This window comes from Bubalus kerabau, chromosome 1 (assembly GCF_029407905.1).
Source record: "Bubalus kerabau isolate K-KA32 ecotype Philippines breed swamp buffalo chromosome 1, PCC_UOA_SB_1v2, whole genome shotgun sequence".
NCBI lineage: Eukaryota > Metazoa > Chordata > Mammalia > Artiodactyla > Bovidae > Bubalus > Bubalus kerabau.
The window spans coordinates 212,821,932-212,849,643 of record NC_073624.1 but is presented as its reverse complement, the minus strand read 5'-3'; the positions used below and the strand labels follow the sequence as shown (position 1 = coordinate 212,849,643).

At 55.7% G+C, this 27,712-nt stretch overlaps 2 protein-coding genes and 1 long non-coding RNA gene across 8 annotated transcripts in view; 2 read left to right on the top strand and 1 right to left on the bottom strand.

The window, feature by feature from the left end:
- TCF3 (transcription factor 3) overlaps positions 1 to 14,588 on the top strand; it is a 32,808-nt gene extending 18,220 nt beyond the window's left edge. The window contains exons 6-19 of one of the 6 annotated variants that reach the window (XM_055553485.1): positions 2,000 to 2,067; positions 3,171 to 3,300; positions 3,559 to 3,608; positions 4,821 to 4,923; positions 5,003 to 5,166; positions 5,248 to 5,377; positions 5,707 to 5,765; positions 5,866 to 5,944; positions 6,662 to 6,735; positions 7,093 to 7,251; positions 7,344 to 7,446; positions 9,647 to 9,776; positions 11,954 to 12,180; positions 12,382 to 14,588. In XM_055553485.1, coding sequence (XP_055409460.1) covers positions 2,000 to 2,067; positions 3,171 to 3,300; positions 3,559 to 3,608; positions 4,821 to 4,923; positions 5,003 to 5,166; positions 5,248 to 5,377; positions 5,707 to 5,765; positions 5,866 to 5,944; positions 6,662 to 6,735; positions 7,093 to 7,251; positions 7,344 to 7,446; positions 9,647 to 9,776; positions 11,954 to 12,180; positions 12,382 to 12,524 — 1,619 coding nt within the window. In that variant the 3' untranslated portion in view covers positions 12,525 to 14,588. Of the gene's footprint in view, positions 1 to 1,999; positions 2,068 to 3,170; positions 3,301 to 3,558; positions 3,609 to 4,820; positions 4,924 to 5,002; positions 5,167 to 5,247; positions 5,378 to 5,706; positions 5,766 to 5,865; positions 5,945 to 6,661; positions 6,736 to 7,089; positions 7,252 to 7,343; positions 7,447 to 9,646; positions 9,777 to 9,931; positions 10,168 to 11,953; positions 12,181 to 12,381 lie in introns of all 6 variants that reach the window. The other 5 variants (XM_055553461.1, XM_055553479.1, XM_055553470.1 and 2 more) reach the window with 5 other exon arrangements.
- A 2,638-nt stretch (positions 14,589 to 17,226) lies between these two features.
- Positions 17,227 to 20,247, top strand: LOC129632023 (cytochrome b-c1 complex subunit 10). Its single transcript, XM_055553443.1, has 3 exons — positions 17,227 to 17,384; positions 19,625 to 19,768; positions 20,094 to 20,247. Exons 1-2 carry the CDS (start codon positions 17,335 to 17,337, stop codon positions 19,743 to 19,745), a joined length of 171 nt encoding a protein of 56 aa, XP_055409418.1. The 5' UTR covers positions 17,227 to 17,334; the 3' UTR covers positions 19,746 to 19,768; positions 20,094 to 20,247.
- Positions 20,248 to 21,290: 1,043 nt separating this feature from the next.
- Positions 21,291 to 27,490, bottom strand: LOC129632027 (uncharacterized). Its single transcript, XR_008704276.1, has 2 exons — positions 26,804 to 27,490; positions 21,291 to 21,519 (listed from the first exon to the last, which is right to left on the bottom strand). It is a non-coding gene; the product is annotated as an uncharacterized LOC129632027 (long non-coding RNA).
- Positions 27,491 to 27,712: the final 222 nt, after the last annotated feature.

Sequence of the window (27,712 nt, the reverse complement as noted above, 5' to 3'; positions counted from 1 at the left end):
CAAGAATTGGCAGTGATTACTTTGCAGCTCCCCAGACCCGAAGGCCCACCCCCATCTTGCTCACCAAGAAGGGACCTGGCCCCCAGGACCCTTGTCCCCATGAACCCTGGTCTCCCTGTTCTGAGGGAAGCATTGGGGCTGATGGTGGAGTGGGTGTCTCTGGTGGTTGAGAGGGGCTGGGGGGTGGGTGGTGGTTCCCAGGCCAAGGGTCATGGCAGGATTGGCAGTCACTAGGAAGGTGGGTGAACTGGGGGGTCCTCAGCCAACCAGCCAGGGTGGGGGGGCTTTGGGGTCAAGCCCTGTGTGGCTGAATACACTTAAATAGCCAGATGGATGAGTGTGGCCTGGGTGCAGCCCTGGGAAGAGGGTTGGGGAGAGCAGCGTCCAGCACCTGCTGTATCCAGCAGGCATCTGTGTGCATCTCCCAGCCTGGGAGGTGGGGCCTGACCCGGGGCCTGGGGTCACCTCTGCACCTGCCACGACAGAGGATCCCCCTCAGGGTTCCTTTCTCAGCCTCTTCCAACATGGGCAGTTCCCACGGCCTAGCCTGGTCAGCAGGGCCCAGAGCCCAGTTGTGTCCGCGCCCGCCACACGCTCCTGTGGCCAAGGAGCTCAGGGCAGCAGGGAGCCCAGGGAACTAGTGGCGATGTGGGCGAGGTCTCACCTCCTGGGGCCCCTCCCTGGTTGTCGACCGGGGCTGGTGCGGCCGTGGTGGGGCGTGGTCAGTGAGTGCCAGGGCCCTAGGGGTGGAGTCAGTCTTCCAGTGTGGACCCCAACCTGGTCCGGCTCCTTGAAGCGCCCTGGTGGTCCTTCCCTGATGCAGGGGCCTGGTGCATGGCTTAGGCACCTGCTGTATACCCACAGGGCTCTGGTCACTGCGGGTCCCATCCCAGAACCTCTGCTTCCTCTCCTCGTCTCCTCATCTTTGCTTTCAGGATACCCCCTATTTAGTGCCTGCCCCATACTCAATGTGGGGTGGAAGGGTGGGTGCCCAGAGCCCTGGTTGGGCTGGCTAGCTCTGCTTCCCACAGCCACCCGCCCTGGGAGGAAGGAAGTTCACTCTCTGGACTGTAGGGCAAGTCCCTCTGGCCTCCAGGCCTTAGTTTGTTCATCCCTACTTGGGCCCTTGTTGCCTTCCTGGAGGGGTCATGGGAGGTTGAGCTGTTGGGTGCAGCCTGTGGGGTATCTGCATATTGGTAGGAGCATGGTCCCTCTGCCTGCTCCCTAAACAGCGTTTGTTCCAGAAGTCTACTTGGAATTGTCCTTTAAAATAAAAGGGAGATTTCCCCCCGCAATTTGAGAATAAATCATGTTAGTCAGACATTCTGAGTCCTTACTCACAGTAGGGCTGAGTACGGTCCACCCTCAGTCAAAGTTGGTGCTCAGCAGAAGCCAGAAACAGACTTGCATGGCTCAGGTACTGATTGGTCTTGGGACCTGCTTCAGACGGGGCTGGATCCAGGTGTTTGTGTACCGCAGCAGGCCGTTCACACCAGCAGTTCTCTCTGACAGGTTGTCCCCCCACAGTGGGGGCCTGCCCACCCACGTAGAGGGAGGGCCCCTTCACCGAGTCACCTGACTTAGCGTCCCCAGGGACATCACTTGCTCACTCATTAGCTACCCCTGGCTGGAGGCTGGTGAAGGAGCCCGGGCCCTGGGTGCTGAACTAAGGCAGTAGCGGGGACCCCAGCCTGTCCCCTGGGACTCAGCACTCTGGGGAGTTGACACCTCATGACCTTGAACAGAGGAAACCGAAGCTCGGAGGGGTGGGGCAAATTGGTGCTGTCCCAACTCGGGGGTGAGACGAGGGGCGTCTAGCATGTCTGCAGGATACTCTGCAGGTTATCTGGGGGCAGCATCTGGCTGGACCCCCGCTTGTCCCTTGGGCCCTCGCTACCTTGCAGGGAGAGCAGTGTCCCACCACGTTTCTCAGTGTTGTGCACTGTGGAGTCCCTACTGTGTGCAGGCAGCTCCGGGTGACCCTCCTTCCTTTCCCCAGGCAAGGGCAGCGAGCGGGGCGCATACGCTGCCTTCGGGAGAGACGCCGGGGTCAGCAGCCTGACTCAGGTGAGGCAGTGTCTGCGGGGAGGGCATGGGACTGCAGAGCCTGGAGAACCCCGCTTTCCAGACTGGGAGGTGGTGCAGGTGGATGGGGACTGGGGGGGAGCTCCTGATCTCTCGTCAGCACCTCATATTCTCTAGTTTTAATTTTAAACAAATTCATCCTGATTTCCTCCTGATCTGTGAAGCTGCTTTGGCTGAGCCGAGTGCTGGTCACTCGCCAGCAGCAGCTAAAACAGGCCAGGCCCTGGACCAAGCCAGGTGCCTGTGGAGGAGAAGCTGGGTCCAGCCTGCGGGCCCCCTACACAGCTGAAGGGGCTTCAGGAGACACCCGCCCACCCAGCCTCAAGTGGCAGACAGGGAACCTGAGGCCAGCTCAGCCCTGTGGTCCAGCCTACAGCTTCCAGCCTGGGCAAGGTTATCACCCCTGCTGCAAGGCTGATGACGCAGTGACCCAGCATAGCGGTCCCCTGTGGCCTCCTGTCCTGGTCACCTCTCTAGGCCCTCTCCCCCACCCCTTGCGGGCTTTAGTCTTAGGCCCTGCTGCAGACAGCACCACCCATGTGCACACTAGGCTGCAGCCAGTGTGGCAGCTATCACAGCCACAGGACGCCTGCTGGGCACTAGGAGCCCTGCCCGGGGAGACCTTGCCTGGCCCCGTCAGTCCCCACAATGACCCCTGAGCCGTGTAGCGGCTGGTGTGCCCATTTTACAGATGGGAAGGCTGAGGCTGCAGCTGTGGGCCTTCAGCCCCAGTCATGCCTGCTCTCCATGGAAGAGTCCCATTTTATACCAGTGTCTGCGAGTTTAAACTGTTTGCCTTAAAAAAGCAGAGTGGAGGGATACATACAAAGTAAACCGAGCTGATTCCCTAGGCGCAATTGTGTGTGTTAGCGCCCAGACCGCACGCATCTTCAGGTTTGACAGTGTTTCTCTGCCTTTTGCATTCACGCCTTGATCAGAGACACTCCACAGGTGCTGGCCAGAAGGGAGCTCCTCCCCAGGTCGCCCACCCCAGGACCTGGCCTCGGCCTTTGCACTTATTGTTTTAACCGGAATTGGCTGGCGGGGTGGGGGTTGACTGATGACACCTCCCCTCCCTCCCTCAGGTGGGCTTCCTCCCCAGTGAGCTGGCCCTCAGCAGCCCAGGGCCTCTGTCCCCCTCGGGCATCAAGGGTGGGTCACAGTATTATTCCTACTCTGGGCACCCTCGGCGGAGAGCAACGGACAGCAGCCTGGGTGAGTGGGCCAGGGTGGCAGTCCCCTTGAGGCCCAGCAGTCGCATCCTATGAAGTCCACATGCCCGCCCCCCAGGTTCTGTGCATGGACAGAGGCTTGAGTTGTTCTATTAGTAGAGAAAAGCCCCCAGGTCCCCTCTCTGAGCTGTGGGTGGTGGGGGAGGCTGTCTGCCACCTCTGGTGACAGGCATGTCTGGTGGGAAGGGCCAGGGTGAGGGTGGGAGCCGGGCCGGGGTTCTCACTCCTCCTGTCCCGACAGACTCACAGCCCAAGAAGGTCCGGAAGGTGCCGCCTGGCCTCCCATCCTCAGTGAGTCATGGGACAGATGGGCCCTATGGGTTGAGTGCCTCTGTGACACCCCCCAGGGTGGGCCAGCCCCACGTGGGTTCTGGTGAAAGCCCCAGGGGCTTGGGGGACTTCTGCCCTGAGGCCCCAGCTCTGAGGGAGTCGGGAAGTCCTTTTTTGGGTCTAGCCTGGGTCCCTTATGTTTTAAGATAAGTGGTCTCCTGTGGCTGAGGCTCCTCAGAAAGGGCTTGAACAGGGGTCCTGGGAGCAGGAGCTGGTAGGCATCATGGGGGCAGTTCAGAGGGTTTCCTGCTCCCTGTGCCTGGCTTGGAGCCACCCTGCATCCTTGCCCCTCTGCCTGTGGTTGGCAGGGAGCCAGGCCCAGCAGATGGTGCCGAGCCATCAGTGGCTCCCAGTGCCGAGCTCCCGCGACTTAATCACGCTGAGAGAAAAGGCAATTTGCCGGATTCCCTGGATCGGTCACTGCCCTCTCTGCCTGCCTCCCTCACTGGCCACCAGCACAGTCCCCGAGGCTGACCCAGCCCACTCCAGGCTCAGGGTTACCATCCAAGGTTGAAATCCTGCAGCCTAGGGGTGGGGGGCAAGCAAGTGGAGGTTGTTTTAAGCCTCATCTCATGATGTCATGTCTGAAACATCAGAGTGAGAGGCCCCTGAGCCCACTCCATCCCCCCTGACTCATCACTTGCTCCCCGCTTTCTGCTCCACTGTCGGGGCAGATGTTGCCAGTCGATCCCAGCACTCTCCAGACAGTGCCAGCTGATCAGGGTTGGTGCTGATCCTAGAAGGCCTTTGCCATCTTACTTCTTTGGAGCAGCTGGGGCAGAAGGTGTACCCAGGGCCCTGCCTCTGGGGCTCCCAGGTCTCCTGTGAACCGGGCTGGTCTGAGGGAGGTTCCAGCACTGGGGACAACACTGCTGGACTTTGATGAATCAATAGGAGTTTGTTGGATTAAGGAGGGAAGAGGTAGTCTGGGTCGGGGTGAGGCGTCTAATCTACAAAGGCCTCAGGTCTGAATCTGGGACTCTGCAGAGTGGGCAGGAGGTGGGGTGAAGAAGGAACTGCAGATAGGTGATGACACCAGCAAGCCGCAGACACTGGCCACCACAGTTTTGGAGAGAGGGGTTGGAGCTGTACAGTGTACAGGGGGGTAGGGTGGAGGGGAGACAGAGTTAAGCCCCAGTCCTTCCTGCTTGACCATGCCCACGGCCCCTGCAGGTGTACCCCCCCAGCTCAGGGGACGACTACGGCAGGGACCCCACGACCTACCCATCCGCCAAGACGCCCAGCAGCTCCTACCCCACCCCCTTCTACATGGCAGGTATGGGGGCTCACCCAGGCTGCCTGGAGCAGGCCGGGGGTCCCTGTGCCCACCCATCTTACCATCCCCCTCTCCGCAGATGGCAGCCTCCACCCCTCTGCTGAACTCTGGAGCGCCCCAGGCCAGGCAGGCTTTGGGCCCATGCTGGGCGGGGGCTCGTCCCCCCTGCCCCTCCCAGCAGGTGGCGGCAGCTCTGTGGGGGGCAGTGGCGGGTTTGGCAGCCTGCACCAGCATGAGCGCATGGTAAGCTATGTGGGTGGCCCTTGGCAGGTGGGGGGCAGTGCCCTGGTGTGACCCCTCTGACCCATCCTTCCCGCCCCGCAGGGCTACCAGCTGCACGGAGCAGAGGTGAATGGTGGGCTTCCAGCTGCATCCACCTTCTCGGGCCCTGCAGGCACCTACAGCAGCATCTCCAGCCACACGCCCCCTGTCAGCGGGGCAGACAGCCTCCTGGGTATAGCCCTTTGTCCCCCACCCCCATGGGCTCAAGATTAGCATTGTTGGTATCATCAATGTGGTCCTGGTTATCATTGTTATCATCGGCTCCTCAGCCCTCCTCAGCTGTTTCAAAGTGGCTCTTTCATTAGGGGGCCCCACTGGGGAAACTGAGGCCCCCAAAGTGTGCTGTTCACACAGAGCCCTACAGCCCACCTGGCCCCAGAGCCCTGCGGAGGCAGGTGCTGGACGGCAGCAGACCCCGACTGGCTGGGCCGCCCAGGGCCAGGCTGGGGCATCTGTGTGGTAGCTTCTGTCAGCCAGGGCCTCACATCTCTCCACTCACAGGCTCCCGTGGGACCACATCCAGCAGCTCCGGAGATGCCCTTGGCAAGGCCCTGGCCTCGGTGAGGCGTGGGTTGTGGTGGGTGGCTGAGCCAGTGACCCCGAGAAGCTGGCCCTGACAGGCCACCTGGTGGCTCTTTGTTTCTCCTTGTCCCATCACAGATCTACTCCCCGGATCACTCAAGCAATAACTTCTCCTCCAGCCCCTCCACCCCCGTGGGCTCCCCACAGGGCCTGGCAGGTCTGTGCAGGGTGTTGGGGGAGGGGGTCAGGGCTGGTGACTGCAGCCCCAGTTGGGTGGGGAGCTAGACCAACCACCTGCCTCAGCTCATGTTCCCACGGTTGTCTCCCAGGCCGTCGAGGAGGGCAGCCTAGAGGAGCGGGATCTCAGGTCACAAAAAAGGCTAAAGCTGGGAGGGAGTGCTCCATGCACTGCAGAGGCAGAGGGATCCAGCAGAGGCCTGGGGTACCCAAGAACCAGAGCAGACATGGGTGTGTTGGCGTTTATTCACCCCTACGGTTGTTTGTTAGACACACACTGTATGCCTTGTGCTGTGTTGTGGAACGGGACTCAGGTCCGAGGACAGAGGACCAAGGGCTCTGGGGTGTGTGGGCAGTTTTAACAGTACCCATAGGCCTGTACAGTGTTCTCAGGGTTTAGGTGCGGCGGGACTGGGAGGAGCCTCCTTCCCCATAGGTTTCATAGAAGTGGTAACTGAGGTGCAAAGATGTGACCTACCCACTGGGTCCACACCCTAGACAGGAGCTGCCCGGTCAGCGGGCTCAGATCCGGGCTCAGGCCCTTAGACCGACCTGCGGGCGTGGGAGCCCCCATGTGGCCAGTCTGAGCATTGTAGCCTGGGACTCCCAGTCCAGCCCTGCTTCTTCCTGTGTCAAGCTGCGTGGCACACACCTCAAACCTGTGTCCATTCACGTGCATGTCTCCTGCCCCTTCCAGGGACATCGCAGTGGCCCCGACCAGGAGCCCCCGGTGCCTTATCGCCCAGCTACGATGGGGGTCTCCATGGCCTGGTGAGCGTCCTGGGGGCTGGGGAGGGTGTGCCATGGTGGGAGTGTGGGGTAGGTGCACAGGGACAGACAGGAACACCTGTTTCAAGGATGGTGGGTGCCTGTGGAGGTCCACTGATGGCGGGGCAGGTTGGCTTAGCATTTTGTTTCTGCTGTGGTCACGTGATGTCTCACAGGGCGTGGAAACCATGTCCTGTAAGAGCCCCAGGTGTGGTGGAAATAGCAGAATGTGTGACAGGACGGGTGCCCCTTGACCAGAATGGATGTCTCAACTAATTTATTGGGGATGAGGTCCAAGGCAGTGGTCAGCAAGGTTGCTGGCGGCTGTTCCCAGCCCTTCACCCACCCTTCTTGCAGCAGAGCAAAGTGGAGGATCACCTGGATGAGGCCATCCACGTGCTCCGCAGCCATGCTGTGGGCACCGCAGGCGACGTGCACGGGCTGCTACCTGGCCATGGGGCACTGACCTCGGGCTTCACTGGCCCTGTCATGCCACTGGGTGGGCGGCATGCAGGCCTGGTAAGTGCTGGTGAGGGCAGACCTGGGAAGAGGGTGGGTGGTGGATGGGCTGCACAGGCCAGGCCAGCGCCCATGACCCCCCTCATCCACAGGTGGGAAGCGGCCATTCGGAGGACGGCCTTTCCAGCAGCAGTGGCCTCGTGCACAACCATGTGGCGCTCCCCGACCTCTCCCGGCAGCCTGACTCCTATGGCGGTGAGTCCCAGCAGCGTTGCCTGTGCTGAGGGCCCACTAGTGGGCTGACCCCTTGTTCCTCCTCTGGAAAAGGGGGCTCAGGACGGTCTACCCCCATTTCCAGTTGAGGAAACTGAGGCCCCAGGGTACTAAGGAGGGGGCAGAGGAATGTACTCTCCACATCAGTGCCACCTTCAGCCTCGCCAGAGAAGCCCTACTGGGCCTGGCCCGGGGGTCCCACAAGGCTGGGGTTGGGGCACTGCTGCTTTTGGAGCTGGGGAACAAAACGGATTGAGCAGAGAAAGGGGGTGATTTGTGTGGAAGTCGGAAGGTGAAGTGAGCGTGTCGGGACACATGTTGGAGGGAAAGTTGGTGGGCGGGGAGAGGGGCGCTGCAGAGTCTGCAGTTTTAAAGTTAGGAGTGAGCAGGCAGGTGCCAGGGTGAGTACATGCAAAGGCCCTGGGGCAGGACCGTGTCTGGCATGTTGGAGGAACAGCTGGAGCCAAATGAAGAGAGGGAGGAGGGAAAGGCAGCTGGTTCAGGGCCTTGTGGGCCATGGGAGAACTTGGGCTTTTTTTTACCTCGGAGCAGGTGGGGAGCCTGGAGGGCTGTGGACAGAGGAGGGCCTGGGATTTTGCTCAGGTGTTCACAGGCGCCCTCTGGTGGCTGCTTCTCGGAGGGCAGACTGGGGGCAGAAGAGACTGCTCCTCCAGGAAGGAGGGTGTGGGTGGCTGCTGGGGACCAGCCTGGGCAGAGGCCATGAGGGGCAATTTCCAGGGGCTCTGAAGGATGTGAAGACATGGAAGATGAGGTGGGGTTCCCGTCTGGAGGTGGCATCTAGGCGTCCTTGGCACATGTTGGAGTTGGAGGGTCCCAGGTGGAGTGTGGACGGGGCAGATCCTGGATCTGTGCATCGGGGTGGGTACTGAGGCTTGGGGAGGGGGGCTCACTGTGTCAGATGCTGAGCTGAGGACCCCGCCAGGGCAAGGGGGGCAAGGTCAGTGGATTTCTGGGGTGTTAATTGTCTGGGAAGCAGAGAAGTCAGCAGTAGCGAGAGGGGGCGAGGTCAAGAGGGTTTCTTTGAAGACTGAAGGAGTGGCAGCATGCTGCATGTCCCGCAGCAGCCAGGGGAAAGCCGTCTACTTTGCAGATCCTCAGCAGAAAGGGGTAACTGGCAGGCTGCCCACTGGGGTTTGGGGTCCTGGATCTCATGGGGGCTGCTCCATCCACCCCGCCCTCAGCAACCTTGTGAAAACCAGGTTGTCAGGTGACATAGTGTGCTATGCAGACTTGACAAGGCCCCCACCACACAACCTTCATGCCTGCCTGCACACCCCACCCCTAGAACCAGCCAGGCTCTGATTTGTGCTTCCTGGATGTCTAGATTGCATCCCTCCACACCCAGGGTCTCACCCTGGTCATCACCCAGGGTGGGGATGCTCCCCAGACCCCACAGGGCCCAGGACGCCCAGCCTGATGCCAGCAGTGCCAAGAGGCCTGAGTTAGTCTCTTCCCAGGGGGTCACCCCTTCTACAGGACAGCCCAGACCTTCCTGGGATCCACAGTGGCTTCAAGCAGCTGTATACCCTCAGCCGCAGGTTGGTTTATGTCGCCATCCTGCTGGGTGGCCTTCCCACCCATGCAGTGACCACCCTGGCCTCACAGGACACTAGGCCCCTCTCTACCCTGGGCCCTTGTGCTGGCACTTTCCAGAATCTACTGAGCAGTGTCTCCCGGTGTGGGTTGGGATTTCCGGGTCTGTGTGTCGCCGCCTTTTCCAGGTCAGGCCAGAGGGCTTTCCCAAGAGGTCACACCCAGGACTGGCCCTAAGACCCATGGCATTTCCTTCATTTGGGGTGATGGAGCAGCTGCAGTGCCCAGGTGCCCTGCCTGCTCCCTAGACACTCTGCCCTCCCCTCACTGAGACTCCTCCCTTTCTCCGCTTGTGGGTGAGGAGTCTCTGTTCTGTGGCTCAGCTGCTTATTTTCTTGGTGATGAGATGTTCTCAAGTTGGATATATTCAAGTCTATTGATTTCTGTTTCAAGGACAGCGCTTCAGTGTTTTAGGAGACTTCTCCGGCCCTGAGTGGCCATAACCTTTTTGTGCACTTTATTTCCAAGGCCTTTCGGTCCTCGGGGTCTGGGAACGGACACCCGTGTGGGGCTGGGGACCAGCTCTCCGAGAGCTTCCACATGGCCTGCTGACCCCTGCCTCTTGCAGATCTCGGGCACGGCACTGCCCCAGGCACCACCGACATCAAGCGGGAAGAGCAAGAGGACGAAGAGAACGTGGCGGCTGACACAGCCGAGGATGAGAAGAAGGACCTCAAGGCTCCACGCACCCGGTCCAGGTGCCGCTCTCCCCCACTCCCGCGGGCCCGCCACACACGTGCACAGGGCCTCCTGGGGGCGCACGTGCACATGCCTGGGACGCCCACTCCCGTGGCAGCGGCGGGTCCACGCCCGGCCCTGCCTCACTGTCTTCCTCTGGCCCCCGGCCCCATAGCCCAGACGAGGACGAGGACGACCTTCTCCCCCCAGAGCAGAAGGCTGAGCGGGAGAAGGAGCGCCGGGTGGCCAATAACGCACGGGAGCGGCTGCGGGTCCGAGACATCAATGAGGCTTTTAAGGAGCTGGGGCGCATGTGCCAGCTGCACCTCAACAGTGAGAAGCCCCAGACCAAACTGCTCATCCTGCACCAGGCCGTGTCGGTCATCCTGAACCTGGAGCAGCAGGTGCGAGGTCAGTGGGGGCGCGCTCCCTTCCCTCCGCTGCCCTCGCTCGCCCCCCTTTCCTGGAGCCCACCTCCCCTGCCTTGATCTTCCCTGCTATGACCTCCCCCTGCAGTGATGTCAACCCTTGCTATGAGCACCCCCCTGCAGTGATGTCATCCCGTGACTTCCCTGCAGAGACCTCTCTGCTGCTGTGACATCACCCCCCCGCCGCTGACTTTACTTTTCCTGCAGTGACCATCCCTCCCTCAGTGACCACTTCCCTGCTGTGACCATCGCCCCCAGTGACCTTTCCTTGACAATGACCACCCTCCCTGAAAGCGACTGTCACTGCAGTGACCACTCCCCCAGTGACCATACCCCACTCCTGATCTTGGCCCTCTGCCTGGTTTGGCCTCATTGTCCCCTCTGAGATGGGAAGAACAGACTCCAGATCCCTAGCCCTCTAGACCTGGGCACTTGGGTGCAGAACTGTGTCCCCAGACCCCAGAGAACCCACCACCTGCCCAGCCCTTCCTTCTCACGCATCCCAGAGCTGGGCTGGCAGCAACTAGCGTCCCCTGGGTCCCACAGGCTTCTCTGTCGCTCTGAGCAGGCACTCTGTGGCCATGAGAGCCCATCAGCCCCACCTGCAGGGGGGTTCACTCCCATCCCAAAGGCTGAGTGAGGATCTCAGGAAGGGACCACCTGTGACTCCCCCTCACAGCTGCCTCCTTAGCTCCCCCACCCAACTCTTGCTGCCCTGTTAACCCTTTCTTTCCTGCAGTGCTGTCGCTTGGACTGGAGCTAGGGCCCTGGCCTGTTGCCCTCTGTCCCCTCAGCTCTGAGGTTTCCACGTCTCCATGGCGATGTGGGTGTCACGCTGTGTGTGTGTGTGTGTCCTCCCCCCAACCCCCCGCGCCTGCCTCTTTGCTCTCTGCCTCCCGTGCTCCCCCTCCTCCAGCCGCCCTCCTCACCTCGCACTTGCGCCCAAGCACTGGAGCACTGGATGCCAGGGCTATGGCCCAGGCCTTTCTTCCCCCATGGCCCCTGTCCGCCAGGACCTGAGGGAAGAAAGGGGACCTGAGGCCTGACTGTCAGTTTGGTCTGCGCGCTTGTCCTGGGCTCCGGCCGCCGCCGCCACCCACAGGGGTCACTTAGGCCTGAGGGGGCAGGGTGGGCAGGTAGAACAGGACCCCAGGCCACAAGGCGGGTGTTCTGAGTGAGACGGGCCTTGTGCTGGGAAACAGGCAGCGATGGCTTGTGCAGCGCTCCCTGCTGCACATCGGGGGCCTGAGCTGGGTGTGGACCACGTGGTCTCCAGGTGGCGAACTGAGCCCCTGTTACAGACTGGGGAGGGCTCGACACTGCATCCACCACACAGCTTTCACAGTGCAAGTACCAGGCAGCCAGAGTCCAACATGGGGAGAGACATTTCTTGGGGCCCAGGGTGAGAGGTCTTGACATTGTGAACCCCCCTTCTTCCAAGGGTCCCAGGCCCCTTGTGCTTGAGGTGGTCCAGCTAGGCCCAGCTCCATCATTCAGCAAACAACTGCTCTGAAGGGGAAGGTCGTCATCCCAGGAGGGGTTACGGGGCCTCCCCTGCTTCCTGGGTCATCCTGGGCACGGGGAGCAGGCAGGGGGCAAAGACTGCGCTCTAGCTCCCTGTCTACCCTGGGGTGGGGGTCGAGGCCCAGCCTGCAGCCAGGCACAGGGCGCCCCTGGAGCTTGGCCCAGGGCGTGTGCCCACGCAGCCAGCGGGTGCCCTCCCCACGACCCAACCCGGGACTAATGGGGCCCCCGGTGCTGTGACTCAGCAGTACGGAGGAGGTGCTGTCCCTGGAGGAGAAAGACCTGAGGGACCGGGAGAGGCGCATGGCCAATAACGCGCGGGAGCGGGTGCGCGTGCGGGACATTAACGAGGCCTTCCGGGAGCTGGGGCGCATGTGCCAGCTGCACCTCAAGTCGGACAAGGCGCAGACCAAGCTGCTCATCCTGCAACAGGCCGTGCAGGTCATTCTGGGCCTGGAGCAGCAGGTGCGAGGTAGGCGCCCGGCCGCCCCGCCCCGCCCTTCCCACCGGTGGCGCTCCGCCCACTTTGCGGACTCCACCCCCGCCCTGCCCACCGGCGCTCTGCCCACCGCGCGCCCCCTGCGGCTTTATGCGGATGGGCGGAGAAACGGAGGCGCACTTGTTCCTCGCTCCCTGGGGGACCCTCTCCCACAGTGCTCTCCCTTCCCCTTAGAGCGTAACCTGAACCCCAAAGCGGCCTGCTTGAAGCGCCGGGAAGAGGAGAAGGTATCGGGTGTGGTTGGAGACCCCCAGATGGTGCTGTCGGCTGCCCACCCCGGCCTGGGCGAGGCCCACAACCCTGCCGGGCACCTGTGACAGGCATGTCGCCCGGACAAGTGACCCCACCTCGGTCTTACCTGAGACGGTCACACCGGACGCCAGATCCCCACCCCACGTCGCCCGAGGTCAACCTCGAGCCAGCATCGCCCCGGGCCCGGCCACCAGGTCTCCTACCGGATGGATCCTGAATCTGCGTCTAGGCCCTGCCGCCCGGGCCCCTGGCCCAAAGGAGCATTTTTGTTTGTTTGTTTTTGGCCATAGAACCTGAAACCAAGCAAGAAAGCAAGCCAGAAATACATACACTTTGTCAGAAAAGAAAAAAAAAGATGCCTTAAGTTAAATGTGAGGTCAAACGTGTTGCTCGCGGGAGGGAGAAGCTGAGCGGAGCCAGCAGCGAGTCGTGCCTAAGCCTGATCGTTTTTGGTTTTGTTTTTAAGGAACATAAAAGGAACCTTAGTTACGAGATTTTTTTATATATATATAACGTAGAATAAAATTAGAATGCCTTTTTTTTTTTTAGCTTTTTTGCATATGTTTTGTAAGCAACAAATTTTTTTGTATAAAAGTTTCTTGTCTCTTGCTATTTCTGCTGCTGTTTCTAGAAATTAGCATTGCATTTCATTATCAACCAGGTTATTAAAAATTGTATTAACAAGACCCCAGGACTTCTCTGGCGGTCCAGTGGTTAAAATTCCATGCTCCCAATTCAGGGGCATAGGTTCCATCCCTGGTCTGGTAACTGAGATCCCACGTGCAGTGGAGCATGGCAAAAAAAAGACCTCATGTAGACCTGAGGTCTCCCATCCTCTCTGGGAGCTGCTGGTCCCAGGGGTGGTTGCTGCCATCTTGTTCCGGTTCTAACATGGGGGGGCCTGTTCTCTATTATCTGCTGTCTGTGAAATGGTGGGTGGGCCTCACCCTGATGGGGAATCTCAGTGGAGACAGGGATGATCCCCACTCAGAAGGTCAAGGTTCCTCCCTGTAAGCAGCTCTGTCCCTCCCTCTCGCCGCCAGCCCTACACTGAGCCCCGAGCCTGTGGACCTCTCCAAGATAGGACTTTGTGAGAACCAGCATTCCTGGGCTCAGGGCCTGCACGTTTTCATCTATTTGGCCAGGGGAACCTGAGGCTCTGCTTCGAACTCTAGCACAAAACCCCCGCTCCCCAAGTGGTTGTCCTGATGTGTGTGTGGGGGGGGGTGGGGTGAACAGGGTCCCTGCCTAGAAAGGCCCCTGGTCTGTGTGTCTGCAACCCTGGAGGGTGGGCTGCCCTCAGGCTCTTAAGTGCCAGCTCCCAAGCCTCCCCAGGTACCCTTCTCACCTGTGTTCAAGGGAGCTGATTCAACCTGGACTGCTGGGACCATCCCAGGCTTAAACTGAAAGTCCAAGATGGTCACTCTGTGTCACCTAGGCATGGAGTCAGGCCCAGTGGGATCTCACCTGCCCTCCCTTCTCTCCTGCACAGAGGCCTTATGGACCCCCAGGCTGGCTGTGGGCACCCCACACCACCAGCATCCCAGGCATCTACCCTAAGACTCCCACCCTCATTCCCCAAGCATTGGGGCTGCCTGGCCCCCAAGACTGGAATGCCCCTGTGGCTGGGTGTCCCATGAGAAGCTTGAGGAAACCCCAAGACCAGGATGGGTGGGATATCCCAGCTTGGGGGGGGCCCATCTCAACTCCTGGGGTTCCCCTGGGCTCTCCTACCAAGACCAAGTCACACTCCTTGGTGACCCCCCTGGTCTGTGGGTCTTATCTCTGGGGAAGCTGCCTCAGTTTCCCTCTGCAGCTCCCTGAGGCCCACAGATTTCTGAACTCTATCACATATATAATTTAAGTTTTATATGTTATATATATATATATATAAAATGAGATTAACCCAGCTCTGGGAAAAAGCCTTGAGGGAGGGGGAAGAATCACAGTTACAGGAAAATTGTGCTCTGAGTGCCTCAGGATAACTTGACTTTTTTTAAAACGAAAAAAAATTTAAGTAAAATAATTTTATACAACTCAACACAGCTGGCTGGGTTCTTTTACTAGTGATCCTCTCTAAGAGTCGATTTGGCAACCTGTCCTGTACATAACAGCACTGTAGCAATAAATGACATTTTATGACAATACTTGGCTCTCCCTTGATCTTTCAGCTGTTGTGTGCTTACGGATGAAAAGGGGGGTGAGAAATGTGATGCCCGCTGGGGTGCCTGAGCACACCCCGCCAAGGATGGCACTGGGCATACGCGCTCCAGGGATGGTGCCACTTCCTGTGTGCGTGTGCGTGGCTCCCAGGGCAGCTGAAACAGCTCCGCGCGGGTCTTGGGGGGCGGGGACAGGGGGCTTCAGGTGTGGCAGTCATGTTCCCTCCTGGCCCTCGAAGGAGGGTCCTTCTTGCCTCTTATCAGCTTCCAGGGGCCCGGGGTGTGCCTTGGTTTGCAGCCTCATCACCCTGATCGCCACCTGTATTTCCAGGTGGCCTCTCCTTGTGGGTCTGTGTCCAGGTACCCCTCTTACCTGCCATTGCATTAGGGCTATAAAATCTCCAGCATGACCTCATCTTAATTAATCACATCTGCAGACACCTTATTTCCACATAAGGTCCTGTTCACAGGTGGAGGGGGGGTGGTGTCAAGACTTGAACAAGTCCTCAGGAGCACAATTCCACCCTCAACCCCAGTTTGACAAGGGGGTAGTGAGTAAGGTCAGTAAAAACACAGGCTGACCTGGACCTCAATGGGTAAATACATAGGTCCAAGTTGTATGTTTTAAGTGTATCTGTGACCCAAACCTCAGTAAAGTTGTAAAAAAGATGGATACACACAAAGTGGTCCCTCCACACGTGGGAGCATCACTCAGTCCTGAAAAGGGCTGAAGCCCTGACACTTGCTCACTACGTGGACAGACCCTGAGAACACAATGCTCAGAGAAGACACAGAAGGACACATAGGATGTGATTCCATTGATGGGAAATGTCCAGAACAGACAGATCTACAGACTGAGAGTGGGGTCCTGGTTGTCAGGGCTGGGGGCAGGAGGATGGGGGGGATACTGATGGAGATGGCATTGCTTTGGGGGAGATGACAATGTTACGGAATTAGAGGTGGTGGGTACACAATCATATACTAAAGTCCACTGAATTCTACACTTTAAAATGGTTAAATGTATGTAATGTGAATTTAACATGAGAAAAGAATTCGGTTTCCTGAGAGCCAAACGGGGATCCTAGATGGAACCCAGGGGCGGCTGAGGGTGGGGGTGGGGGGGCAACCATTCTTGCTTATTCACCATTTCTCTGGTCACAGAATCCTGGTATTCTATTTTGGGGATCCTCCTCCAATTTTAGCCCACATCCACAAATGAGAAGGGCCGGCTCTTCTGTTTCCACAACATGCTAGTAAGGACCAGCTTTGGGGCATTTTCTGAGATCACTGGGAAAGAGGTGCTATCTTCCTACAAGGACTGCTGGAATGTCAACCCAGAGTTTCTATGTCAACCAGGAGTTTCTGAGTGCCTCTGCTCAGAGAGAATTCACCAGAGAGTAACACAGAGGAAAGCAGGAGTTGAGAGATGGAGAGCAAACAAGTAACGATATTGCTAGACTCGATGCAGCTGAGCCTGAAGCCACCCAACATGCCTTACTTATTTCCTCTTAATCTGATTTTTGTTTGTTTATCACTTAAAATAAAAAAGCATTCTGTCCCCTGAGCTGAAGAGCATTAAGCACAAGGGGCAACATGGCAGAGCTTCAGAAACTGCTGGATTCAGGACCTGCAGCCCCAAGTCCTCTATGGCCACGTCTGCTCATCTTTTCTAATCTGTCTCAGATTCTACAATCTTCAGGGTGGCCCCTCCATCCCACTTTTTAGGTTTTCCATCAAGGACAGAACTTATTTTAAGTCCTCTCTGATCCCAACGTAAGAAATCCTAGGGCATCTGGAAAGGCAGAGAAACTGTTGAACTCAGTAGCAACGAGCATCCGTCGTGCCCAGACCGTGGTCTCTAACCAACCCTTTGGTCAGCGGCCAGGGGCAGATTTGAGGCTATAGTCTCAGGAGGTGCCGAGGGTGGATCCCAGGAGGATGGGCTGGGCTGGCCAGACAAACTCCACGGTGTCCAGTCCGCATCTCCAAGCCTACATTCGCTGCTGGAGCCCCAGAATGACGAGGACTCACCTGTCCTGGGTCCACCAGCTAAAAGGTGTATTAATGCACACAGAGCGAGGAGCCAGGCCTCCCTCTGCTGCTGCAATGAGGAATATCTCCCAAACGAAACGTGCAAACAATTTTGGACCCGTCTCCGAGCAACACACAACTTAGTGCCTGCAAACCGAGGCTAGAGGAAGCACTATCATCTAGCCAAGGTGTCACACGCAGCGAGTCCAGTGACAACGCCCAATTCCTCCAAAAGAGAGTTCAAATCGCCACCCTTCCCCTCTGTGCGACTCTGGACGAGTCCCTTCCCCGTCAGGTCTCAGTTTCTTTAACTAAAAGTAAAGTTCTAGCACCTATCTGGGACACAAATTGACAAGACGCCGCGAATCGCGGGTTGTGCACTTTTCGGACGCTCTGCCAGCCAGAGGCCGAGCCAGCTTTGCGTATCACGTGATCACAAGGCCCGGCCTCCAGGGCCCGCCCATTCCAGTCTGAGTTCATCAGACCGTTCCCGGAAGTTAGTGTAAATAGCTTGCGAATCTGCGTGCGCCGCGGCGGCAGTCTCAAGGTCTCCCACTGCCAGCCCTCCCTGGAGGGGATGGGGCGGGGCCTCTCTGCGGGCCTGCGCGCTGCGGCTAGCGCGCTTGCGCAGTGAGCCCGAATCGTCAGGGCCAGGGTCACCCTGAGCAGGGAAAGCACCGCGATGCTGACCAGGTTCCTGGGCCCGCGCTACCGCCAGCTGGCCAGAAACTGGTGAGGACGTAGCCCCCGCCCCAGAGCCCCTTGTCCTTCCGGGTCCCAGATGGGGAAACTGAGGCACGGAACGGCTGCGTGGTCTCCCCGCGAACATTCGTTTGGCCGGCCCCGGACCCGCTCCACCTGGGGGGCCGCGATGGTGCCCACCCGGTCCGCGCCCAGCGCCCCCGCTCAGCTCCTGGAGCCTGAAACTGACCCTGTGCGCTCTTGGCTTTGCTTCTGCCTGACGTTGCTGTGAAGCCGACATTTGTATCTGTCCCTGCTCCCCGTGGGAGACGGGTGGAATGGGTGTGGCCCCACGTGGCAGCGGGATCGGGGAACCCACAACGTGGGGCGCTGAGAAACAGGGGCCTGTACTCGGCAGTCGTGTCCTCGAGCCCTGGCAGGGAGAGTGACAAGTGGGGACTGTCCCTGGACGGCGGCGCTGCTAGGGACCTTCGGGTGGACAATGACAGTGGCGCTTTATAATTGGGGCAACTCAGGCCGAAAGGCGGTCCCTGGCTTTGGGTGGGACCACCAGAGACCCCTACCGCCCCTCCCCCGGGGCAGCTCAAGCCCTCGAGCACCGTCTATCTGTCCCTGTCTGCCTTGATCAGAGCAGCGACACCCTCATCCAGGGTTTCATTCAGTTGGCAGCACCCACTGAGCACCAACCAGTGTGTGGGCTCACCTAGCACTACGTTGGGTGCTAGAGACAAACAGAACCTTCCAGACTGACGCTGTAGTCCTTGGGCAAGGAAAAACTAAAACGGTATGATACGTGACATGAGATTGATGTAAAATATTAAAGGGGATGGGTGCAGCCTCGCACTCTACACTGGCTTCAGGAGGCAGGGAAGCAGGACTCACCTTCAGGAGGCACTGTGCCGTTGTGTCTCAGATTCGGAGCATCCATGCTCACCAGCTGGAGACCCTGCACTTAGCCCCTCAGAGCCCTGGTGTCTTCTGTGAGAAAGTGGAGGAGAGGTGGTGAGGGTGTAAGGAAGGCCCACGAGGGACTCTCAGCAGCATCACCTTGGGTGCCCTTTGGAGGTCAGGTTCGTTGCCACCTCCCTCTGTGAGCATCCACAGGCCCCAAGGCCAATGGCCAGGACAGTAGGGTCGAGGGCAGGTGGCTCTGATTCTGTTGTTCAGTTGCTAAGTCGTGAACTCTTTGCAACCCCATGGGCTGCAGCACACCCACACTCCTCTGTTCTCCACTATCTTCTGGCGTTTGATCAAACTCATGTCCATTGAGGTGGTGATGAAACCATCTCATCCTTGGCTGCCCCCTTCTCCTTTTGCCTTCAACCTTTCCCAGCATCAGGGTCTCTTCCAGTGAGTCAAGTCTTCACATCAAATGGCCAGTCAGTCCTTCCAATGAATGTTCAGGGTTGATTTCCTTTAGAATTGACTGGTTTGATCTCCTTGCATTCCAAAGGACTCTCAAGAGTCTTCTCCAGCACCCCAGTTCAAAAGCATTAATTCTTCGGCACTCAGCCTTCTTTATGGTCCAACGCTCACATCCATACATGACTACTGGAAAAACCATAGGTTTGATTATATGGGCCTTTGTTGGCAAAGTGAGGGCTCTGCTTTTTAATATGCTATCTAGGCTTGTCGTAACTTTCCTTCCAAGGATCATGTGTCTTAAATTTCATGCCTGCAGTCACCATCCGCAGTGATTTACCCTTCTCCATATTTTATTAGGGGTGTGACTGGGTCCTGCTGACACTCAGAGGGGTATACAAGCCAGGAGGTGGGACTGTTGGGGACGTCCTTGACCATGCCCATTGCTGGATGTAAATGTGGGGTGTGGTAGTCTTGGAGCCCCTGCTTTGGCTCTGCACCCAACGGAGTGCAGTGTGTGTGTGTCTCAGGGACATGGCTTGCCATCTCTGTGCCATGGTCTCATCAGTAGGACAGGTCCCTGACAACTCTCACCTCAGTCCTTTGGCTGTACCGGGGATGGACCTGCTGTAAACCGCATTCGTTAATGTGTCTACCTGCAAGCTTTTTCTATCCTTATGGTTACAAGCTTGGGCTTGGGCTTTTCTTAGCAGAATTCCTCAAATAAAACCTTAAGCAGATCTTGATATGAAAGCGGATGGGAATGGCCTTGCCTCGGGGTCATCAGCAGAATGTGTCCTGCCCACACGTGGGGCAGGGCCAGGTGCAAGGCAGACACCTGATGAACAGCTGTGTGGGAGGGGCGCTGAGGCCTGACCCCTGAGGCCTGATCCCTGCTGTCCTTGTAGGGTCCCCACGGCGAGCCTGTGGGGCACTGTGGGTGCTGTGGGGCTGGTATGGGCCACTGACTGGCGGCTGATTCTGGACTGGGTGCCCTACATCAACGGCAAGTTCAAGAAGGATGACTAAACTCACAACCTCAGGCCCCTCTGGTGAGTTTCAGCAGCAGTCAGTGGGGGTATCCTGGGATCCCTGAGCAGCAGAACAGAACTGCCTGCAGGTCCAGGGCTGGGGCGGCAGGTGTCGGGGGCTCACCTGAACAACCCTGCCTGAGGGCAGGGCCCTGCGCAAGCCCCCTGCCTGGTAGTACAGAGCTACAGATGGCAACCTGGGTCTATGGGGTGGGCGTGGCCCCTTGGGGCTCCATCCTGGAGCCTCAGCCTGCCTGGATCTGGTCAGGGTGGAGGGATGCCCATCTCACAGATGGGAAAGCGCCTGGCAGCGGCGTCTGCTCACCCTGCTCTGTCCCTCCTCCAGATGTCTGCTGTGCTGCCTCCTGCCGTCTGCATCTGGAACTGCCCAGGCTCTCTGGATGGACTCTAGGAAGTCCCTGGCACGAGTTCATTTCCTCTTTTGGTGGAAATAACTTTTGTGTGTGGACACACACAGCATTAAACCTCTCTGAAACCTGCCCGCCTGCACGTGCTCATGCTGGGGTGTGGTGACCTGGGGATCCCTTCAGCGCCAGAACTGCACAGGTCTGGGGTTCCCAGGGGCTGGCAGACATGGTTTGATTATTTCAGATGTGTGGTGGGTGATACTTGCATGGTGTTTTTATCTCTTGCCGCCTAAACATTACTCCTGATTTGGTGCCTTAGGACAAACATTACCTCACAGTGAGAGTTTGAGAGTGATCTGTCTGAGGGGTGCTGGCTGAGGGTCCCTCCCAAAGTTGCAACAGAGGCATCAGCTTTATGGTGGGGGTGGGGGTGGGCAGGTGTTGGGGCTTCCACAAGGCCCCCTGACATGGCTACTCCCCATGTGGGCCTCTCAGGTGAGACTTGAGCCTCCTTACTACATGGTGGGCAAGGTTGGGGGAGTTGCCTTTTACAAGCCACTCAGAAGTCTCAGGCCATCTCCTCCACATCTTGTTCAGGGGGAGACTCTGTCTTGAAGGGAGGCACCTGAGAACCTATCTATCTGTATAGGCACAGATAAAAACATGAGCAGGTGCAGGAGGATGGACTGTGCAACACCTGCCAAGTCCCGGAGGAGGTAGAAACATCCTCTCTGTGAAAACAGCCATCTCATGACCCTGCCTGCGCTGCCACCACAGAACAGAGGCCCAGCCGCCGAGGCTGCAGTGAACCTCTCCTGGTTCTGGAGGCTGCAGCCTGAGCTCACTTCTGGAGGCTTGGTTCCTGGTTCAGCCGCCTCCTCACCACATCCTCATGTGGCCTTTCCTTGATCTGAGAGCAGGGGAGCTCTCTGGGGACTCTTTGGACACCCTGCTTCTAGGGGATCAGGGCTGCACCCTTTTGACCTCATTTAACCTTGACGGTGTTCTTGGGGGCCCGTCGGCAGATGCAGCCACACTGGGGGGTTGGGGTGTCAATACACACACACATTTCAGGGAGACATACTGACACATACTTTGAGTCCACAGCAGCTTCACACATTTCAACACAAGGAGTGGCGTGTGCTACATACTTCTGTGCACCAGCCTTTTTCACCTACTGTTTATTTCCTGGAAGCCAGGGTGCTTCAGAAGGAACCCAGCTTCATCATTAAAAAGTCTACAGATAATAACTGCTGGAGAGGTGTGGAGAAAAGACAACCCTCCCATACTGACGGTGGGAATGTGAACTGGTTCAGCCATGGTGGAGAATGGTTACGGAGGTTCCTTAAGAAACCAAAAGTGGAACTACCATGGGATCCTGCAGTCCCACTCCTGGGCATATATCTGGAAAAGATGAAAACACTCATTTGAAAAGATGCATGGATTCCAATGTTCATAGCAGCACTATTCACAATAGCCAAGACATGGAAGCAACCTACATGTCCATCAACAGATGAATGGGTAAGGTGGTATATATATACAATGGAATATTATTCAGCCATTAAAAGGATGAAGTATTGCAGCAACATGGATGGGCCTAGAGATTTTCATAAGTAAAATAAAACAAAAATACAAATCTATAATATTGCTTATATGTGGAATCTTTAAAAAATGATACAAAAAAACTTATTATGAAATAGGCTCACAGACATAGGAAACAAACTTTATGGTTAACAAAAGAGAAAGGGCAGGAGGGAGGAATAAAGAGTTTGGGATTAACATACACACGCTGCTGCTGCTGCTGCTGCTAAGTCGCTTCAGTCGTGTCCAACTCGGTGCGACCCCATAGACGGCAGCCCACCAGGCTCCCCCGTCCCTGGGATTCTCCAGGCAAGAATACTGGAGTGGGTTGCCATTTCCTTCTCCAATGCGTGAAAGTGAAGCTGCTTAGTCGTGTCCGACTCCTAGCGACCCCATGGAGTGCAGCCTACCAGGCTCCTCCATCCATGGGATTTTCCAGGCAAGAGTACTGGAGTGGGGTGCCATTGCCTTCTCCAATACACACACTGCTATATATGAAATAAACAAGGACCTACTGTATAGCACAGGGAACTACATTCAACGCTTTATAATAAACCATAATGAAAAATATATACGTGCATGTGTATAACTGAATCACTTGGCTATACACCTGAAACTACCACAACATTATAAATCAACTATACTTCAAGTAAAACCCACACTACATCCACAGTTTTTAAACAGCTGCCTGGTACCAACGTTTATTAACGAGTCTACTGCATGCACCCTCAGTTGCTTTTGTGGTGTCCCACTCTTTGTGATCCCAGGGGCTGTAGCCCACCAGGCTCCTTGTCCATGAGGATTTTCCAGACAAGAATACTGGAGTGGGTTGCCATGCACTCCTCCAGGAGATCTTCCCAACCCAGGGATCAAACCTGCATCTCTTATGTCTCCTGCATTGGCAGGTGCGTTCTTTACCACTAGCGCCACCTAGGAAGCTCAACCAGTCTTCTGCTGCTGCTGCTGCTGCTAAGTCGCTTCAGTCGTGTCAGACTCTTTGAGACCCCATGGACTATACAGTCCATGGAATTCTCCAGAATACTGGAGTGGGTAGCCTTTCCCTTCTCCAGGGGATCTTCCCAACCCAGGGATTGAACCCAGGTCTCCCACATTGCAGGCAGATTCTTTACCAGCTGAGCCACAAGAGAAGCCCAAGAATATGGGAGTGGGGTAGCCTATCCCTTCTCCAGAGGATCTTCCTGACCCAGGAATCAAACCGGGATCTCCTGATTGCAGGTGGATTCTTTACCAAATGAGCTGTGAGGGAAGAGTGAGACATTCTGTTCCTGTCATCTACCATTATAACTATCTGTGGAGTGATGTGATTTCAGACATCACCTAAAGCTCTGTATTTAATAGATATCACTTGAGTACCTATAAGTGATGGATTATGAGACAAGTTACACTTAATTTTTTTTAACAATTTCTAACTCAAAGGTGTGGACAGTCCCATAGGCCCCGTCAAAGCCTGAGACAAAAGGAAATGTGAACGTGCCATACATGAGTTTTTATGTATTTTCATGATGATTAATAGTTTTAATGAAAATATCAGAGTTTGCTCCTGTGAAAGCCAAAAAAATAAAATTCTAATAAATGCAGGTTTGGATTAAGTACGATATTTAGGCTAACTTTTTCAACCACTTTAATATTCTGGGAGAGGAAAATAAACCATCAAAAACTATATAAAAACATATATAAAGGGCATATCTTCCTCATTTTGTCTCAGACTTTAAAATAGCACTGTTCAATCTGTATTTAAAATTTTGACATTTTGTATATAAACATTTCCTACAATTCAATAACAAAAGAAACAATCCAGTTGAAAAATAGGCAGAAGTCCTAAATAGGTATTTCTCCAAAGATGGCCAATAAGCACATGAAAAGATGTTCAACATCACTAATTATTAGAGAAATGAAAATCACAACGATAGTGAGGTACCACTTCACACCAGTCAGAATGGCCATCATTAGAAAAATCTACAGCTAATAAATGCTGGAGAGGATGTGGAAACAGGAACCCTCCTACACTGTTGGTGGGACTGTAAATGGGTGCAGCCACTATGGCAAACAGTATGGAGGTTCCTTATAAAACCAAAAACAGGGACTTCCCTGGTGGTCCAGTGGTTAGGACTCTTGTGTCTTCACTACCAAGTGCCCAGATCTGATCCTTGGTTGGGGATCTAAAATCCCACAAGCCCTTGGTGTGGCCAAAAAAAAAAAAAAAGAGTTGTCATATGATCCAGTAATCCCACTCCTGGACATATACCAAAAACTATAATTTGAAAAGATACATCCATCCTATGTTCATAGCAGCACTATTTACAACAGCCAAGACATGGAAGCAACCTAGGTGTCCATCAGCAGAGGAATGGATAAAGAAGATGTGATACACACACACACACACACACACACACACACACATACACACATACACAAAGGAACATCAGCCATCAAAAAGAATGAAATAATACCACTTGCAGCTACATGGATGCAACCGGAGATGAGCATAATAAGCAAAATAAGTCAGAAAGAGAAAGATAAATACCATATGATGTCACTTAATATGTGGAATCTAAAATATGACACAAAGGAACATATCTTTGAAACAGAAACAGACTCCAAGACATAGAGAACAGAATTGTGGTTGCCAAGGCGAGAGGGAGTGGGGAGGGAAGGACTGGGAGTTTCTGGGACAAGCAGACGCAAACTATTATATATAGGATGGATAAACAACAAGATCCTACTGTATAGCAGAGAGAACTCTATTCAACATCCTGTGATAAACCATCATGGAAAAGAATATGAAAAAGAATATATCTACATATAACTGAGTGTGCAGTATAACTACATGTAACTGTGCTGTGCAGCATAAACACACTGTAAATCAACTATACTTTGGTAAAAAATCTTGACATTTTGTTCATCATGGATTTTTTTCATTTTGAAATGTTAAAATAGTACATTAAGTGCCATTAATCTTGACGTTTTTGGTGCTCACTAAATTTTCTCCCTGAGGTGAGTGCCACGCATACCTTGTATCAGCTTGCAGGAACCCCTGGCTGGGTATGTCTGTAGTCATCATGACTGGGGGGTCCTCCTGGCATGAGTCAGGACGGTGGGGGCAGAAATGCTGCTCCATACCCCACAGTGCCTGGGACAGCCCCTCCATGGTAGCAGATGCAGGGGAGTGAGACCCTGCCTCTGAAAGGCTTTCCAAGGTCCTCATGTGGTTTAAGCCTCCTGGTTTGATTTCTACCTTTCACCTTGTGGAAATGGCCAGAAGAGGGTGTCTGCTCAGGGACTGGGCCAGTAGGCCAAGGCAAACAGAGTTTATTTCAAAGAGCCAGCGCCCACCCAACAGAAGAGTTAGCCAGCCCCTGTCCCTCTCATGCAGTGTTCCTGGCCTTTCCCCTCAGCATATGCCACCGGCACCCTGGGTCAGCCACCCTCCTGATCAGGCCTCTGGGGCAGTCCCTCAAGGACAATCCCAGGGGCCTGGCTCGGGCCAAGTAGCACCCACAGGCCCACTATCTATGCTCTGGGGTCAGCTTCCCTGAGAGGCAAGAGACTGGCGGGGCTCATTCTTGATGTCAGATGCTGTGATCTGACACTACGCACCTGTTGTGTGCGACTGTCAAAACCCGAAGACTGGAAGGTATGGAAAGATCAGAGCCTTTTTTCACTCCCGGTGGGAAACAGAAAGGGCACAGCCACAGTGGACAAAAGCCTGGCTGCTCCTCCAAAAATTAAACAAAGGGCCAGTAGGCACATGAAAAAATGCTCAGCATGATCAATCATCAGAGAAACACCAATCAAAACCACAATGAGGTATCACCTCACCACTGTCCCAATGGCTATCATCAAAAAGTCTGCCAATAATAACATGCTGGTGAGGATGTGGAGAAAAGGGAACAGTACTGCCTTGTTGGTAGGGATGTAAATTGGTGCAGCCACTGTGGAGAACAGCAGGGAGGTTCCTCTGAAAACTAAAAATAGTACTACCATAAGATCCAGCAATTCCACTCCTGGGTATATATCAAAAAACAAAACAAAAATAAAAATAGTAATTCAAAAATATACAAGCACTCCAGTGTTCAGAGCAGCACTATTTACTGCTCTGGCTGTTTACAATAGCCAAGGCAGGGAAGCAACCTAAATGTCCATTGACAGATGAATGGATAATAAAGATGTGGTATATATGGATGTCTCTGTGTGTATGTGTATGTGTGTATCAATACAATGGAATACTACTCAGCCATAAAAAATAACAAAATTAAGTCAGATGAAGAAAGTAACTGTATGCTATCTCACATCGGAGGAATCTAAAAATACTAACAAACTAGTGAATATAACTAAAAAGAAAACTCACATATATAGAGAGAGAACAAACTAGTGGTTGCCAAAGGGAGCAGGGAGCAAGAAGGAGCGGCAACAGGCGGCAAGAAGGAGCAATATACAGGCGGGGGAGTGGGAGGTACAAACTGTTGGGTATAGATGTACCAACATCTATACCCAAAGATGTAAGGCTCAAAGATGTACTGCACAAAAGGGGAATACACCCGATATTTGGTAATAACTGCAAAAGCAAAGTAACCTTTGAAAACCATATACGAATAAAAAGTTTAAAACAATGTTTTGCCCTTCTCAAAAAATAAAAAAATTAAGAACACAGGATCACCAGATGACCTAGTAATTCCAGCTGATGTGCACCCAAGAGAAGTAAAAGCAGGGCTGGGGGCTCCTGCGGCAAGAAGGATGACAACTTTTTCCTTTAAGCGTCTTCACCCGTGCTTTCACTGATTACAATGCACGTGTCTATCTTTGCAACTAAGATTTAAAAAAGAAAAATGAAGTCACACACGCTGGGAGAAAATACAACAGTGACCAGCACTGCCCTCCCTGCAAGACCAGGGTCCTCGAGGCCTGGGTTTGGGCCTGAACTGCACACGAGCATCCAGTGCTGGAAACCAGCTTTGTAACGGGATGACCGCTCACCCATCAAGGTGCCTGCCCGGCCACTCTGCCCTTTGTTTGTGGGAGAACAGCCCAGTTACCCGCCTTGGGGAACCCAGAAGAGAAAGGTACGTAATGAATAAGTTGCACTTACCGGGGACTTTAAATAAACAAGTGGCACCTGTCCGCCGCGATCTTTGGGGTTCCGCCCAGGCACCGCCTCCAACCAGAGCAGGGACCGGGAGACCCAGGGCTGCACTTGCAGGGAGTTGAGGGCGTGCGGACCCAGCTGGTTGCCCTCGGGGGAGCCCAGACCCTTCCCACATGCATCCTCCCATCCCCCAGGGGCCGGAAGCCCGGAAAAGCCTGACGGGAGGCCCAGCTCACCCCTGGCACTGACCATAGCTTCGGCCACTCACTCAGAAGTCTTTTCTGAAATACCTGCCCTGGACCGCCCTGGCTCAGCCCTGGGGGAGCAGCGGAGCCAGGGGAGCGCCCAGGGGAGAGTGAGGGGACATAAGAGGGACGGGAAATTTCCGAGGAAGGTCCTAGAGCCCACGGAAACAGAAGGCGGTGGACCAAGGAGGAGGCGGAAGAAGGGGCTGGCGCCTGGGTTCTGAGGTGTCATTAAAGCGTCGGGTGGGCCTTGGGGGTGTGGAGGTGGGTGGTCACCTACAATGCGCCTAGACATGCATGCCAATGACGAGACTAGGGGAGCAGCAAGATGGCGATCCGGCACTGGACTGGCATCCCGAAACACCAGAGGGACCGCGGAGGAGGTTCGGGGAAAAGACCACTCAAGGAGGGCAGCGGTGACCCGGCGCTAAGAGGAACGCGTGGACCGCCCAAAGCGCACGCGCATAGCAGACAAGCCGCGCGCCGCCGCAGGCCCCGCCTCCAGGACGCACGCTGATTGGCGCCGCCGTTAAGGGGCGGGGCCGGAGGCCGCGGTCCGGGCGGGGCCTGCGCGGCGCCTGCGCAGCACGGGGCCCCGCGCGCGGGCGGGTGGGCGGAGCGGGCCCCCCGAGCGGGGGCTGGCGAGCGCGGGGAGGGGGCCGAGAGG

What these genes read in the sequence shown, in the direction of transcription:
- LOC129632023 (XM_055553443.1), top strand. Translation starts at nt 17,335, where the DNA reads ATGCTGACCAGGTTCCTGGGCCCGCGCTACCGCCAGCTGGCCAGAAAC. An exon ending in CGCCAGCTGGCCAGAAACTG is followed by an intron (nt 17,385 to 19,624) that starts GTGAGGACGTAG and finishes CTGTCCTTGTAG; the next exon opens with GGTCCCCACGGCGAGCCTGT.